This window comes from Elgaria multicarinata, chromosome 3, assembly GCF_023053635.1.
Source record: "Elgaria multicarinata webbii isolate HBS135686 ecotype San Diego chromosome 3, rElgMul1.1.pri, whole genome shotgun sequence".
NCBI classification, from domain to species: domain Eukaryota; kingdom Metazoa; phylum Chordata; class Lepidosauria; order Squamata; family Anguidae; genus Elgaria; species Elgaria multicarinata.
Genome location: NC_086173.1, coordinates 51,277,488 through 51,293,593, shown reverse-complemented (window position 1 = coordinate 51,293,593; position 16,106 = coordinate 51,277,488). Strand labels below are relative to the sequence as shown.

The 16,106-nt window shown below is 45.8% G+C and overlaps 1 protein-coding gene across 1 annotated transcript in view; it reads right to left on the bottom strand.

The window, feature by feature from the left end:
- Positions 1–1,253: 1,253 nt before the first annotated feature.
- The window catches only part of NHERF1 (NHERF family PDZ scaffold protein 1), a 56,355-nt gene continuing 41,502 nt past the window's right edge, over positions 1,254–16,106 (bottom strand). The window contains exons 3-6 of the mRNA XM_063120247.1: positions 12,762–12,915; positions 8,837–8,877; positions 4,341–4,439; positions 1,254–2,775 (exon numbers count right to left, since the gene is read on the bottom strand). Coding sequence (XP_062976317.1) covers positions 2,608–2,775; positions 4,341–4,439; positions 8,837–8,877; positions 12,762–12,915 — 462 coding nt within the window. The 3' untranslated portion in view covers positions 1,254–2,607. The remainder of the gene's footprint in view (positions 2,776–4,340; positions 4,440–8,836; positions 8,878–12,761; positions 12,916–16,106) is intronic.

Sequence of the window (16,106 nt, the reverse complement as noted above, 5' to 3'; positions counted from 1 at the left end):
GCTCTAGCTTACTTGGCTGGTTCCTAAATCCAGCACTGTCTTGCAGGATGAATGCCTGTGCCTTAATCTTCAGCCAAAGAGCTCTGGCTATGCAGTTGTAGGCCTAGGCTGCATGCACTTTTATACAAAACATGGCAGAGCCCTTGCTTAAAAATACATTATATATATATATATATATATATATATATATATATATATATATTTAAAAAAATATTAAATGCAAAGCCCTCATAGTTGTAGCAATAAGTGTGAATACACACCTGTTGACTCCTTTGCATTATTGCACGCAAATACTTCCACATGACAACTGTAGGATTTTAGATACGGAAAAGGGAGTGTAGAGGGCACTCTGGATCCCAGCCTGCTCTGTCGCTATTTGAGTTGACTAAATACCCAATGCTAGATCATCCCTCTTGCCGATCTTTTCGGCTAATGGGGTTCTTCAGGCCTACCGCATAACATTTTATACACGTAGGCATCTCTTTGCAAAACTTTTTCTTAAAAAAAAAATAAGGAAAGAAAGTCCTATTCAGTTTGGCAGAAGCTACTGGGTCCGGCATACACAGCAACAAAGAGGCTCTGCTTAGTTTCAGCAGAGAGAGAGAGAGAGAGAGAGAGAATGAATGAATGGATGGATGTTTTTAGGCCTCCCTACAGCAGAGATCTAAAGGCCAGTGTGGCTCAAACAAGACAACTCGTTTTAAATAGAAACAGATCCCATCATGCATCTCTCCAGACAAACAACTTCCCTACCCCCACCGAGCATGAGGGAGAGAAAGCTAGAGGCAGGCAGAGGACAGCTTCTGCCCGTACACTGCCTGGCCCGTGCTGCTCCTAACAGCAGTCCCCTCTCTCAGTCAACAAATGAGCAACTACATGGCTATTGTGAAAATGAAATTGGTTGTCTGCCTTTGCAGGGGAAAAAACATGTTTGGTGAAAGGTGAAAATTCCCATCCAAGTCCAAAAAGTCCCATATATCCGCTGCCCCCGCTCCATCGTCTCCACACACATGCTCTGACGTGCGCCCATGGAAAGAGTTCATACTCTAGGGTTCTCCTGTGGGGTGGGCATAATTATGCTGCAACCCACTCTGTTGACATTAGCCTAGCTTCTAGTAATCAATTTGCAGCCTAGATCCGTGCCATGGAGAGAATTGCAAGGCCAGGAGGGATTGCCCGGTCACATGCTGAGCTCTTTCACACGCTCTGGACTTTACAAAGATTTGAAACAGAAAATCAGCACACACACGAAGTCAAGGTGGCTTTTTTTAAACCCACATTCCAGTCAACAGATTTTCTTTCTTTTGCATTTGACATTACAAACATCAATCCAGGAGAAAACAAAACAAAACAAAAAAACAAAATTCACGGAGGAGGAATAATTTCCACGACATACACAGACATAGGAGAAAGAGAGCTATAATTAGGAAACATTTCAGAAAATGAAACAGTTTATAGATAAACTGTTAATTAAGCACTGCTATTGAACCCCCTGATTGGTTCCCCATCTCTAGGAGTACATTGAAAACCGGCTATTATTCTTGGCTGCTTTTGGTCACTTGCATTTATCCTGAAGCTCTCCCTCCCGATTTCTGGCCAAAAGAAGAACAAACCCCTCAGGCTCACGGCCTGAACTATTTCCCAGGGTTCCTCTTCCCACCCACCCTCCAAAAAGCTTCAAAGCATACGAGAGGCAATGCCATCTGTTCATGAGTCTTGTGGTCCCACAAACACCTTCCTATCAGTTGTGATATAGGAAAGCGTTTTTATCCCGCCCCCCAAAAAGGATGGAGTGTCAGGGATGGACAACTCCGGTCTGAGAAAAACAGTTCCTTGTGGAGAAGACATCACCAAAGGATTTCTGCTGGTAGTCAAATTAGAATTTCTAAGAACTCCATTCTAAACTAAAGCTAAAGGCTTTATAGTACATATTCTGGAATAGCTCAATCAGCACCCAATAGGATTTCTCTGAAGTGAGTTAGCTGAGACTCCACAGACTCATGATTTGGGGTGTTTAGCTTCAGTCTCCTCAGAGCCAATGCCCTTTAAGTAGTGCTGAACACCACACTGTGCCCCTTTAAGGTGTCAAACTCGGCACCTGAAAGCCTTGCCCCTAAACACATATTTTCACTAAAAAAAATCTTATTGAATTTGAAAAGAGAGAGAGAGAGAGAGAGAGAGAGAGAGAGAGAGAAACGTCTCCCCAGAGAAAGGACTTGGGCAGCCACAGTTCCCATCATGGATCTCATAAGGACACCACATGGGTTTCAGGCTCTCAGATTAACCAGTCCCCTCACTCTCACCACAGACTCACATGAAACCTATTCGTAGATGGTGTATAAAAATGTCTCTTCGTTCTCTTTTTTAAAATACAAATCGCTCCTCCAGAATTGTGCAGGTGGTCATCACACCATTTGTTTTCCTTCAGGTTACACAGGTCAGGTCCCTATTCCCCAGGTCAAGAGAGGGGAAGGGATGCGTGGGTCGGTGGGTGGGAATAACCCCTCCTGGGAAAATAGAGGCTTAGGAGAAAAGCCAAGGAAGATGATCTGGCGGATTTGGTGATGTTCCCCACGCATCTCCTCCCTGCTTGGGGGACTGGAGGCTTTAGAGGTTGCTGAACAGTTCGTTTTTCTTGCTCCAGTCCATCTGCGGCGCCCTTTTGCTGGTGCGTTTCTGGTGGGCACGTTCCTTTGCCACCGCCAGCGGGATGTCCAGATCGAGGCTGGGACCAGGCACGGAGCTGCGTTGCTCCACCTTGTCTTGAGAGTTGAGCTGCAAGGGCGACAGGGGGGCAAAAACAGAATAGAGTACACACCAAATACGAATGCCTGCTTTCCTGCCTAAAACCCACTTGGCAATCCTCCTCTCTGCAGAGGCCAAGATGAGATGCCACTGCTGTGGAGAAGCCACATCCCAAAGCATTCAGAGAATCCATGGGATCCAACGTGACTTGTGAGGACTGCAGCCCAAGACCAAGTGAACTCCACTCCCATCCCAAAATTGTGCAGGCTTCCTCAGGGCAGCCATGTTTGCATGCTCTGTGCATTGTTCTCCGCAGTTATTTGACCATCTACATTTTGGGGCTGTGCAGCCAGCCAGAAAATAAATGCCACAAGGGTTTGGCACCCTTGAAAATACTGGTGAGGCAGATGGAATCCATACAGAAAATAGAGCCCACCCCACACCCTCAGTCCCCCAGTTCTGGTGGTGCTGCACCAATTACCCTGGTGGACACAACTGGGAAAGACTAACTCCACCCCATTCCCCTCACCCAATTCTCAGTTATCAGCCTCCTCATCCACAATCAAATCGTGAACAAGAGATTTTATTCTGAACGGATCTGACATTCAGCATCTGCACCAACAGACCAGAGGACAACCTGGTAAAGCAATCAGGATTTTTTTGGGTGTGTGTGTGTAGACTAGAAGAGGGAACATGCCTCGTGGCTCTTCTCCTTAACTGTCCAGTTAACCCCTCTAATGCTCTCCCTCCACCTACCCATGGCCACACTAATAGGGGGCACCACATCAAGGTTAACAAACAAATCCCCCAGGCACATAATGAATAGCCAGTAAAACACTAAAGGTCCCCCAATCAGCAAGCCAGCACATCACAATTAAGCCAATAAACAGCTCAAATAACACACATTCAGATAAAAACATTTAGAACAGACCAGGCGTCTTTTTTCAGTGCTATTCCCCCCCCCCAAACAGACCTTAAAACTCCCAGAAATCCTTAAATAGGAGGCTAAAATTTATCCAGCAACAAATTTGTTTTAGGGCCAAACTGCGATCCATTGATCAAGCTTTGTTAAATAAAATAATAAAATAAAAGCATGCTTAACTCTGTCCCTTTTTATTTTGAAGGAAAAGCAGACATGAGGACTTCCAGTTTGGCAACATGCTTCTAATCTGGATCAAGCTCCTGCATCAGGTTTCCACAGAAATTGCTCTCCCTGACTGCTATTTGCTCCTAAAAAAGATGCTATTTGCCACCTTTGGGGCAAATACCAACTGGATCGGGGTGATTTTACAGCAGGAAACTAGTGCAAGGTCCTGATCTAGGTTGGGCTCTGAATAGCTATTTTCCTTCAAACTAAAAAAAAAGAAAACATGGTAGCATTAAGAATGCTTTAAAAAAAGAGAGTCAAGAACAATGCACTGTGTAGTTCAGTCCTCGGTCTTTCCCACAGGCCCACAAAACATTAGAAAATAGTATGCATTTTGCTGGTCTTCTGCAACTCCAAGGAACATCTACAGTGTAAATTTCACGTATTGGCCACACTTAGGATCCTTCCCGTCACCCTGGCTCCCTCTGTGCCCAGGCTGTTTTCATACCTCATTGTGAGCCTCAATTAGACTTGAGGAAGGAGACACAGGCACAGGGCTAGAAGGACTTTCAGAGACAGACTCTGACTGGTCATCTCTATCATTTTCCTACAGAAAAAAGAAAGGAGAAACTTGAAAGTGAAGAAGAAAAAGGTTCTGTATAAGTAGCAAGCAGTAGTATTAATTCAAAGCAAAGACAGCGGGATCAAAAGCATTATTTTCCTGCATTTTTTTTTCATTCAAGCTGGTACACATTCCTCCTCCTACCCCTTTGGCAACATTTAGGAAATGTAGTCGCCGTCTATGAAGCTCCATTCCAGAACTCAATCTCTTTGCTACTGTGCAACACTGGCACTCAAATATGGCTGGTCCCCAAATACCCTGGCCAGTCGAACATTCAGAAATGTCGGGGGGTTGGGAGTGGCAAAAAACCATCCAGAAGCTCGGGGGGGGGGGGCAGACATTCAATTGTGGAGGAACATTCAGGTGGAAAATGCTTACTTCTTTGGTGGAATGGCAACTAGCTGCCAGCCACTTTAAAAATCTCTAAGGGTAGATTCCTATGCATGTTTAGAAGGAAAACAGTTCTACAACTCCCAGCATGCCCCAGTCAGCCATAGCTGGCTTGCTGGGAGTCCTAGGCTTTTTTCTGTCTAAATACATATAGGATCCCACCCTTAAGAGTGGAACAGGGAACAACAGCAGTGTGTTTTCCTGGGATGCTGTACTGGGGTGGGGGGAAGATGGCTGCCCCCAAGGAGCACAACTGTCTAGAGAAGTTGGGAGACAGGGTCATGTGCAGCCCTGTTTTCAACGTCTCATAAGTTGCAATGCATCAGAGGGGCAGTTGGAGCAGCTCCATTTTGAGGAAAGGAGCCAGAAGGCCAGTCATCCGAATCGTCACCAATATCAAGAGCACCCACAACGAAACATGAATGCCACAAACCAAATGTTCCAGGTAGGCTTAAAATGGCCTCCTCTCCTCAGTAGTTTCCGGCCATAGATGAGGCTGAGAAATGCTGATTTGCTCCAGTCTGCCTCTTCCTCAAAAGGAAACCAGCAAATGGGAATATGGGAAAATCCACATCTAAGCACATAATCTGCTGACATACCACAGCCTGCTCTGGGTATCCTCCAGCCTCTACATCCCTGAGAAGGATTAAATACCAGCTGTGCTCCATCTCTCTCTCTCTCTCTCTCTCTCTAACAATAGGAGTTGGGATATGGGGGAAAGATCAAGGCAAGACACTCCTATCCTCTCTAACTTTTTAAACATGAGCTACACTACACCTCAAGACCTTGGCTGGAGTATGGCCAGCTATTTGAGTCCACAAGAGACCAGTTCTGATGGTCTGGGGCACACACGACTCTGATGAGGTGAGATTCAGCCTTGCTATTGCTTCTGTCACCTTGGACAGCCACCACCCTCTGTTTCTCCTCCCTGGTCATGAGATGTGTGTCCCTCCCTCTGCTTATGAACTAGAAATCCAGCAGGTTGGCTGAGTGGGGGGTGGAGAGAACTATCCCTTAGGTTGTCACAAAACCCACTCCAAACCTCAGTTTCAAAATGAAAGAAAGGTGTTTAAATAAATAAAACACATGATGCTATTGAGGGGCGGGGCAGAAAGGTCCTTTCAAAACAATCTTTTAAAAGCTTGCTATCCACACAAACTACCTGGAGGTCACCCAAACACTTTCAGCAGACAGCATCAATTGGATGGTCAACAGAGGTGACAAAGGAATAAAGAATCATATTCTATGATTATTATGTCATGTTCTACCAAATCAGGTAAGTTTCATGTAAGCAGGAAGATTCTCTTATCACCTTTTGGAATCAGGAGATATGGCTGGAAGAGTGTTATTTAAAACAGCAGTTGCTCTACCTACTTTATATTTATTTATTTATTTATTTACTATATTTTTATACCACCCAATAATTGAAGCTCTCTGGGCGGTTCACAAATCATCTTGGGATAGATGATATATCAAAATATTTTTAAAAAACTGGCTAGGGCTGTAAGCCAAAACATCTGGAGGGCCACAAGTTGCCCACTCTGAGCTATGAGGTTAGGGTTGCTGTAGTTTGCACTGGAACGGCAACCTTGTGCCATAGCAGCCTTCTGCTCTTCTTGCAGAAGGAGGAGATAAAAGAAACATTATTCTAGGACTCTGCCCCACCTTCTTGCTTTCTGAGATCTCTCTGCTGCAACAACCATGCTATCTTGAGAGGTGGTGTGCAACCTACGTACGCCAAATGAAAAACAACAAGTGCATTTCTTGCATGAACACAGTTCATGGAAAGATACGAGGACCGATAGGTATTTGGACATTGCGTCCTAAACAAAAGAAAATGACGGTGCAACTGGAGTCCACAGATCTCTTGGAATACAGTTGAAAGCAAGAGTTAAATTCTACACAGTAGTGGTTAGAAGTAGGTTTCAGACCTCACTACCTGAGAGATCCCCCGCGTGCCCTTTGTTGACCAATTGATAGACTGGACTGTAAGGAATCTACAGCCACCCAAAATGAGACAGGGAGCCCCTATTTCCAAAACCCAGTGGGGAGAACAGATTAGAAGCTTATTCTGATGCTGATTCAGCATTTACACATTCCAGCACTGGAAAAACAGGTTCATGTTTCCCTACGCCAGCCAAAAAGGAGAGAACAAGAGAAAATTATGATAGCTGTGTAAGAAAGTGGCTTTGTATGAAGTATCTCTAAATGATCAACAAAATGTGTCAAGGAATGCTAGGAGCTTGAAAGCAGATGAGCAAGACCAGAAGTGACTTAAGAATGTTAAAAGAGATCCCCCTCCATGCTTCTTACCCCCAGGTCCATGAAAGTTCTCTTCAACCTAGTGGAAGAACTGCTTCTTTATGTTCCTAACTCAATGGCTGCTTTCAGATGCAATAATAAAACATGGCTAACATTAAGAGGATGAGCCTAGCATCCTCCCAGGCTTGCATGCTCTGAAATGTCCACATCCATTTTTAATTAACCACAGTTTAGCATGTTGTCTAAACCTTAAACTGTGAGTAATCTTAGACTATGGCCAGTGAAAACAAGCCAGCTTCATAAACTATAGTTTGAAGTTGGCTTGTTTCCACTGTCTATAGTTAAGATGAATTGCAGAATGTCCAAGTTTGGATGTCATGGCAAGTTGCAGGTCATAAAAACTCCTTGTATCTGTAGCAGAGGAGGGAGGGACAAGATTTAGGCTCATTTCTCAGAACATTACACTTTGGTTTTGTATTATATCCTAAGTATTTTATATTTATTGTTCCCTGCCTCAATCAGGATGGAGAGGCGGGTAAGAAATAAATGTATTATTATTATTATTATTATTATTATTATTATTATTATTATTATTATTATTATTATTATCCAGTCCAATTTCAGCAAGATGCTAAATTCAAAGTTGGGACTATGAAACTTTGCAACACCCCAGGTGTGCAGAACAGACTCTCATGCTGGGAGATGAGTTGCTATGGACAGGAAAGAAATGCTGCCCCACATACCGGAAGCCAAATCCACTTGTGCTTCAGAGTCTTTTATAGCTGCTGCCTTGGTGTTGAAAAACACATTTCTATTCCCATTTGGATGAAAAAAGTGTAAAACAATGCATGGTCCTGAAAGCGATTGCTCTACTCCAACCTGCAGAAGTTAGATTCATCCCTTTGTGATGCAATGCAGGAATGCCGGTTTCTAAACGGGCTTGCTGATTATTGTTCAAATAAACCAGGAAAAAAAAGTTGGCATGGTTTATATTTATCTATCCAGTTTTGTTTTAGTCTGGGAACATCCTCGCTCTGCCCCTCAATGTATATTAAATTCCATGCCCCCTGCCCTCCTTTTGAGGATCTAATGAGGCTTCCTTTCCGCTCTGTGTTTAATTAGGTTTTGTTTTTTCAAAGCAGACTGGAAGTAACATGGCCTTTTGGAACAGCAGCCCCGGCTGCGAGAAAGATTCCACCCACAGGGTGAAGAATGGGCCATTCTGTTCGGTGACAAGAGGCGGGCCCTGAAATGAGTGACATGCCTTTGAGGGCTTTAGCCTCCTTGCCTCTGCCAAGGGGTCAGCTTTGCTCTGCAGCACAAAACCAAGAACCAGAAAAAGACCCTCAGTCTCCCCCCTTCCTAGCTTTCGGAGATGCTGTACTTCTGCTATGTCGGACCACTAAGGGCTGCGCAAAACATTACACATTTTCTACAGGGACAGGATTTCTCTACAGCGAAAGACAAAATGTGTTAAAACTATAGGAAGAGGGTCTCACTAGAGGCAGCTTTCATGCCACTTTTGCTTGTGTGTGCTGGGAGGCTGCAGGCAATGACAACTTCCTAGCACATGGTACACCCAGGATAGTCACCCGGGCATCTCGGCATCCATGGTTCATACTTTTTTCCTACATGAAACTGGGGTGGGTAGCACATCTATAACGTTGAAAGTGGCCCTAGCTCAACATAACAGGCCCATCAATGAACTATGTACTTGGCAGAAACCTTACCTTCTCCACATCACCATTGGCAACTGGTTCTGGCAAGGGGCCTGTGTTTGGGGGAAAACAGAACAAAAAAACCCATGCAGTTAGTGAAGTTTGCTTCTTTTAACAAGATTTCTATCACCCTTTGCTCATTAGCATATCCCTTGCAAAACTGCTGGCAGCCGGAAGCAAGAAGAGCTGCTTCAACAGGGACCCCGCAAGTGCTGCCCCAGCAACCCACCCCGATAAGAGCCCCTTTTATGCACACCTCAGCCACATCTCTGTACAGCACCACTGTATAGCTGGGTGTGAATGCCACCCATGCAGCATCAGTCATGGGGCGGGTTTTCCCCATCCAAGAGGGTGGAAAGACCCACACAATTATTCCTGCCCATATAGTGATTAACTACATTTGTTATCCCTCCTTACTTCATCGTGGTCTCGCCCACGCCCCCATTATATCGTTGCAACAACTCTATGAGGGAGGCTACACTGGGAGAGAGAGAGAGAGAGAGAGAGAGAGAGAGAGAGGTTGTCCAATGAGTCTTTGCCCAATGCTAGGTCCAGTACACCATGGTAGCTCTCCATGGTTTTCATGCACAGACTGCAGCTCCCTGGCCTAGCACCATGGGAAACTGCCCTTACACGGCTGCAGGTGAGTGACGAGGGCCCAAGGTGTCCGTCTAAAGGGCAGTGATGGCACTACTCCCCACTTCACTCCATTTTCAAAGAGCCCTGTTCTGACTGATGACTTTGCTCTTCTCCAGCCTAGCCACGGTAGGTGGCTGTGCTGGATAGGGCACGGTGGTAGCTAGGCAAAAGGTTAAGATTTGCATGTCCAAAGTCCTGGGTATCATCCCTGGCATGAAAAGAACACGAGCAGAGGTTGAGAGCTGCTGCCAACCAGCAGTTATAAAACTGAGCTGCATGGCTGCTGATGCAATTATGAACTAGCAAATGTTTGTTGCAGGTCATCAAGTTCATCTTTTGGCTCCACAAGTGTGGGTTTCCAGGCAAGGCCCCATCGACTTTTCTCCCTAAGCACCTAGAATATTGCGGCCCTCTAGATATTTTGGGCCACAACTCCCAGCAGCCAATGATGAGGGATGATGGGAGTTCTAGGTCAACATTTCTGGAGGGCCACAAGTTGCCCACCCCTGCATTAGATGCTTTTACAAATATCACACATGATTTTTAAAAGCTGAATGTGAGGTTTTTCTAAGCCTGGCGATTTCTGTATTGGGTTTAAAATTCTACAATCGTCTATTCTACCCTCTGCCCTATTATGTATGCATAGGAACAGGATTTTTGCAGAAAGCTTTTTGTTGCTGCTGATCACGTGAGAGAGAAAACTCACGACCACACTCAGAACTGGAGTAGAAAGGCTGAGAAATGGTACTAAAGGTAGATTAAGCCGATTTCATGCTACATTCCTGAAGAGTCTTGGAGAATCTCCTCCCCCGCTTCCTCTGTTGGCTAGTGAATTCCTCCTCCTCCTCCTCCTTCGGATTCTGAGTCTGATCGACTCCCCTGCAATCACTTCCCCCACAATAGGGAGAAGAGGCCTGAGCCTGACATTTTCCTCCTTTAATATGCCTTCCCCAACCTGTGTTGGACTTCAACTCCCATTCTGACTGGGAATTATGGGACCTGCAGTCCATTACATCTGGAAAGTGCTAGATGGGGATGTCTGCTCTCTACCTTCTTGAAAATCTGGGAAGACCCTTTTGATTATTGGAATATCTTATGATCCTGAGGAGCCCTTTGCAAGCAAGTGTTCCTGCTGAAGGGCTGACTAACTGTAGCACCAACAATAGGCTATTTTGGTGGGAAACGTGGCAGTTAAGAGGATCAAGGGATTCCAGAGAACTTCCGCTTCCTTGATGTGTGGCTCATGAGAGTCCTACCATGTTAATCACTCAAGCATCACTTCCTCCATTCTGTCACACCTACACATCTCCACAGGGAATCCCTCAGCAGGCTATGGGATGCTGGAGAACATGTTTCATAATAGAGACCCAGATAGGGAACACATCACAGAGGGAGAGGTTAAGACTGGGCCTTTCCAATGTTTGCGAACTTCAGCTGCATTATGCAACTAAACGTGCAGTTGCTCTACAGCAGACTAATGCAGTAGAGGTCAGGCTGGCATCCAGTGAAATATTAAACAGGCAGGTCCTGGTTCATGGGCCCAGATAGTGCCTTATGAAGTTCCTCCAAACTGAATCATCAGCAACTATTCTCTTGGCCTGAGCTAATGTTTAGAAAGACATTCATCTTTCTACGTTTGGTACTTATTGGCCAGTTTTGCAGAACACATTACTGAAACACAGTATCACTCGGGGTTTTTTAACATACTTTTAGTGGCATGGAGATAAAACTATATGTGAGCTCAAATGTGGAGAAAAAACCACACACTAGCTCAGTCTTAGGTAGCTGTGCAAACCAGGAGTCTTAGAGCCATCGTTGCAAAATAAATAAATAAACAAACCCAGAGTTGGTCTCTTGGACGACCTGCAAGCGGCTTAGAAATCAAGTTAGCGTTGGGTGCTTTCGCACGCCTTCTCATTTCTGAGCCTCTTAAGCACTTGAGCAGTGGTGGGGAATCTGAGGCCCTACACATGTTTATGGACTGCCATTCCCATCAGCCCTAGCTAGTATAGCCAATGTTGAGGAATGATGGGAGTTGCAGGCGAACAACTTCTGAGGGCCAGACATTCCCCATCCCTGCACTGGAGGCCCAGAGCAAATGCTGAGCATGAAAACCCAGATCCACATGACTGGCGTCTCTCCAGTTAAAGGAACTCCGGTTCCAGAGTGGGAAAGCATTTCTCCCCCTGCCTTCCAAACACGTTAGAGATGGCATGCACAAGAGGATTATCAATTCTCACATGAACATGCCCAAGTGGTCAAGGCCTTCTTTGGGCCTCCTGAGGTTAAGCAGCTGGCAATCAGAAAAAGGGCCTTTTTGATTGTGGTGCCCTGTTTCTGGAATACTCCCCACCCCCAGGAAACTGGCTTCCAAGTCTCATTTCTTTATAGCACCAGGTGAAGACCAGTCCATTTACAGAGGCTTACGATACCATGGAGCAATCCCGTCTTTGAGTGCTGCGGTAATTCCATTTTTACTTAGGTCATTTTTAATTGTTTTTAAGAACTGTTGGAAGCCACAGTTTAAATGGAAGGAGGGGGCTGTAAATATTTTATTTTAGGCAAAATAAGCCACCCAACTCAAGTTGCATTTGCCTAGCTTTCCCCAATGTGGTATCCTCCAAGATGTTTTAGACTACAGCTTCCATCATCCTTGACCCTTAGCCATGCTGGCTGGGGCTGATGGGAGTTGGTGACCAGGAGGGGCCCACATTGGGGGAAGCTTGGAGAGCTAGTGCGGTGTAGCGGTTACAGTGCTGGTCTGGGACACAGGATCCAGGTCCTAGTCCCCACTTGGCCACGAAGCTTGCTGGGTGACTTTGGGCCAGTAGCAAACCCTCCGCCTAACCTACTTCACAGGCTTGTTGTGAGGATAAAATAGAGAGGGGGAAGACTAGTTAAGCCACTTTGGGTTCCTTGCAAGAGGAAAAAGTGTGGGATATAAACATAACGAAAAGCATAATTAGCCACTAGCATTTAGCAAACAATAACTCCATCTGCCATGGTATGCTGCATTAGTAATTCTAAATCAAGGGTGCACAACCTTTTGGCTTGGGGCTGCATGAATGTGTGCATGTACAATCCTATCCCTGGTGGGAAAAGACACTCAAACAGAGACTGGGGAGGTCCTGCTGTCACTTGCCTCCTTCCTGTGCCCCAAGATAAGGCACTGGACCCTTGAGGCAGGAGGTAGCACCTCTTACTGGCCATTAGCACAATGCGAAAACACAAGTGGGAAAGAGATTCTTATTCAACCCCACCCCATCCCTACTCTTATGGCAAAGGGATGCCTCCTCACCTTTCAGATGGGCTTCAGAAGGGATGACATTGCACTTCTTGAAAAAGTCGTCCGCTAAACTATCCACCACCAACAGCTTGGTGTCATCTCCACCGGATCGTATGGCCGAAACAACGTCCGAGTGCTGCTTGCCTTCCATGCACACTCCGTTCACCTGCCAGGAGAAGAACATGTACTGAGCCCACACGGAGAAACAGATAGACAAGGTGCCAAGAAAGGCTGTGTCACCTTAGATAAGCCTTCGCCAGCACCAGCCTGGCACTCTCCAGATACAGACTACAGCTCCCATAGGCTGCTAGGGCAGCTGGGGATTATCAAACACATCTGAAAGGCTCCAGCTTGGGGTAGGCTGCCTTAGTCAGAGGTCCTGATATCTGTCCCATGACAATTATTAGTGGCGTGGCTACCGCAGTGCTGTGCGATGTTGTAAAAGTCTGTGCCACTCCCCCAGCAAAAGCAGCAGGCACCATCGCTCAGTCTGTTTGTCCAGCATCACGGGGTCGTCACAACTATGATTCTACATAAACTTTAAGTGCCCTGGATTGCAGCTATGGCTAACATTTTCTTTCTGCTCTCTGATAGCATGCATAAGTCTGGAGCAGCCTTCCCCAGCCCGATGTCCTCCTGTACTACCACTCCCATCATCCCTAGCCGGCACTGGCCATGGTGTCTGGGGATGATGGGAGTTGTAGTTCAACGCACCTGGAGGGGTTCCAGGTTGGGGAAGGCTGTTCTTGAGCCTTCCCATGGGCTGTTCACATTTCTAGTCATCCATGTCAACGTGGAGACAGCAGTGGTTTAAAACTCTCCCTCCACTTCAGGGCACCTCCCAAAAAACCCCATATCTGCTGAAGAACGGCCGAGCACCTGCCATGCTGCAGAGGACCATGAGGAATGTGCTAAGAAGCACATTCCTCAAAGGATCTCCTTGGGGAAACATAACCGCCATTACCAATCCTAGCACTAAAGACCCCCCCCCCCCATAGGCTTCCAGGGAACCACAGGGTCTCTCACAATAGTCCAAGAACCACCAAAATAAGATGAGCACAGTCACACAGGAAGCTACATGAAACAAGGGTAGGAAGCTGCCCTCGGTTCATCTAGCCCAATATTGTCAACACTGACTGGCAGCTATCCAGAGTTTCAGGCAAGATTCTTTCCTAGCCCTACCTGGAGATGCTGGAGATTGCACTGGAGAACTTCTGCATGCAAAGGAAGTGCTCTACCCCTGAGCTACGCCTGGCTTCTTCATGGTAAGGTTCTAGGGCTGCTCTGTGCATCCCAGAAGATTGTTCTACATGGAGACCAATGCCTTCAGAAGTAAGCCCTTCATGTTGGCACCAAATTAGAAAATATCTGAACTGCCTCCATGATTGCATGGGATACCACTGGAACATTTACGGAGTTTCCCCTGAAGTCGTCCTCCTGATCAAGAGCTTGGGACCATTGGCACTTTGGGCCTGGCAAAAACTCAGTCCTGGTCTGTACTAGCACTCTGTTTTTAATGCTTTATGTGTGTATGTTCTGTGTTTTAGGGTTTTAAATTTTGTATACTTGTTTTTACCTCAATTTTTAGAATTTCTGTAAACCGCCCAGAGAGCCCTGGCTATGGGAGCGGTATATAAGTGTAATTAATAAATAAATAAATAAATAATTCTCCAAGTTCTACTCCATCCAAAGTTTCAAGGAAGGAAATGTGGCCACAAGAGTCTGCTGCAGATTATTTCTTTTATCATTGGAAACCAGTGTGCTTGAGGTTTCTCTGCTTCTCGGAGAAGTTGCCTTGAGAACGTTTTGACCAGGAACAAGAAGTCACCAGAGCCACAACCTGGTTGTTATCTTCAGAAGCCAGGACCTGGTCTGACTCAGCAGGCGGGGCAGGAGGAAATGTGGTTGGAAGGAAGCAGGAGGACCAAAATGAGCCTGGGCACTGGATGCAGCATAATGAAAACTCGAATTCCATGTGGGCTGGAACTGGATATCACCAATTCTGATCTTTGACCTATCCTGTTAACTCTTGCTCATATTAGCAGCAACCCACGCATTCACACCTATCTGCCAAGTGCCAGCAAGTTTGACTTGAACAACAGAAGTTGAATGAGACCACAAAAGTAGCTCTAGTTTAAAGAGAAGGTGCAAAATATTCTCACTGGGTGTGGAGTTTGGACACTTTAACTTGGACATCAATTTCTGCGGCCCATTTCATTAATTGCAAGTGGGATAAATGAGTCACACTTCGTAATGAGCATCACCAGAAACTGGGCTACTATCAGTTTCCAGACCCACAAGAAGAGTTGCATTCTGTGGTTAATAACAATGTGACATCCTTGTCCACTGGTCTGCCTATGCAGTAAATCTGAGGACTGTAGGAAAAGCTTCATCTGAGTACAAGAAAAAGTTTAGGAGATCCGAGTAGCCACCGAATAAGGGACAAAAAGCTACATTTGTGAGACTGAAAGCAAAGACAGCGACATTGGCCGTAAGAAAAATGCCAACATCCATATTAGTGTAACACTTTTATTAGGCCAGTTCAAAAGTCATAAAACAATGCAAACTTTCAAGATTTTCAGCTCTCTTTATCAGGCAAGATGCAACGAAAGGGGGCGGGGAGAATAGGAGAAAAAAAGCCGACTTGATGTTGAAGTCATGTGAAGTCTGCATCACGGTCAGAGTCTTAAGATAAAATGGGGGGGGAGGGGGCTTGCAAATTGGTCTCTACTAGGTGAGAAGGTGGTTTCACCTGGATCCACCCCTAGGACTTCTAGGAACAAGAGAGAATCAAGCAACAAATTTTCACACTGTGGCTCAGCAGAACAGCACAAGTGTTGTGTGCATAAAGTGTCAGGATCAGTCCTTGGCATCTCCAGTTGAAAGGATTGGGGGTGGGGGGATGTCGGGGAAAGATCACCCAAGAAATCTTAGAAAGCTGCTGTCAGGAGGCAGCTCTGGGATAGGCCGACCACTGGCCTAATACTAAAGCAGCTTCATGTGCTTTCGTAAGCACAGGAGTCACTCAGGCCTCTGTATACACGCGGGAAATGATACACCTTATCTCGCTTGTGGTGGTGAAAACGTTTGACGGAACAGCACATGTACCAGGGAAGAAAAGGAAAGAGAGAAGAGAAAAAGCTCTGTCACATATGATCTTGCTCAGATGTGATAGAGCAAGTTTGAAGACCCTCCTTGATCGCAGAGGCCCACCTGGAAAGGGAAAGGGCTTTTTCCTGTGCTGCTCCCAAACTCTGGAATGCACTCTCTTTGGAGTTGCGACCGGTCTCTACTCTCTCCCCCTGCGTTCAGGGGACCAGACACAACTTTTTAACTTGGTTTTAAAAATGGTAGTTA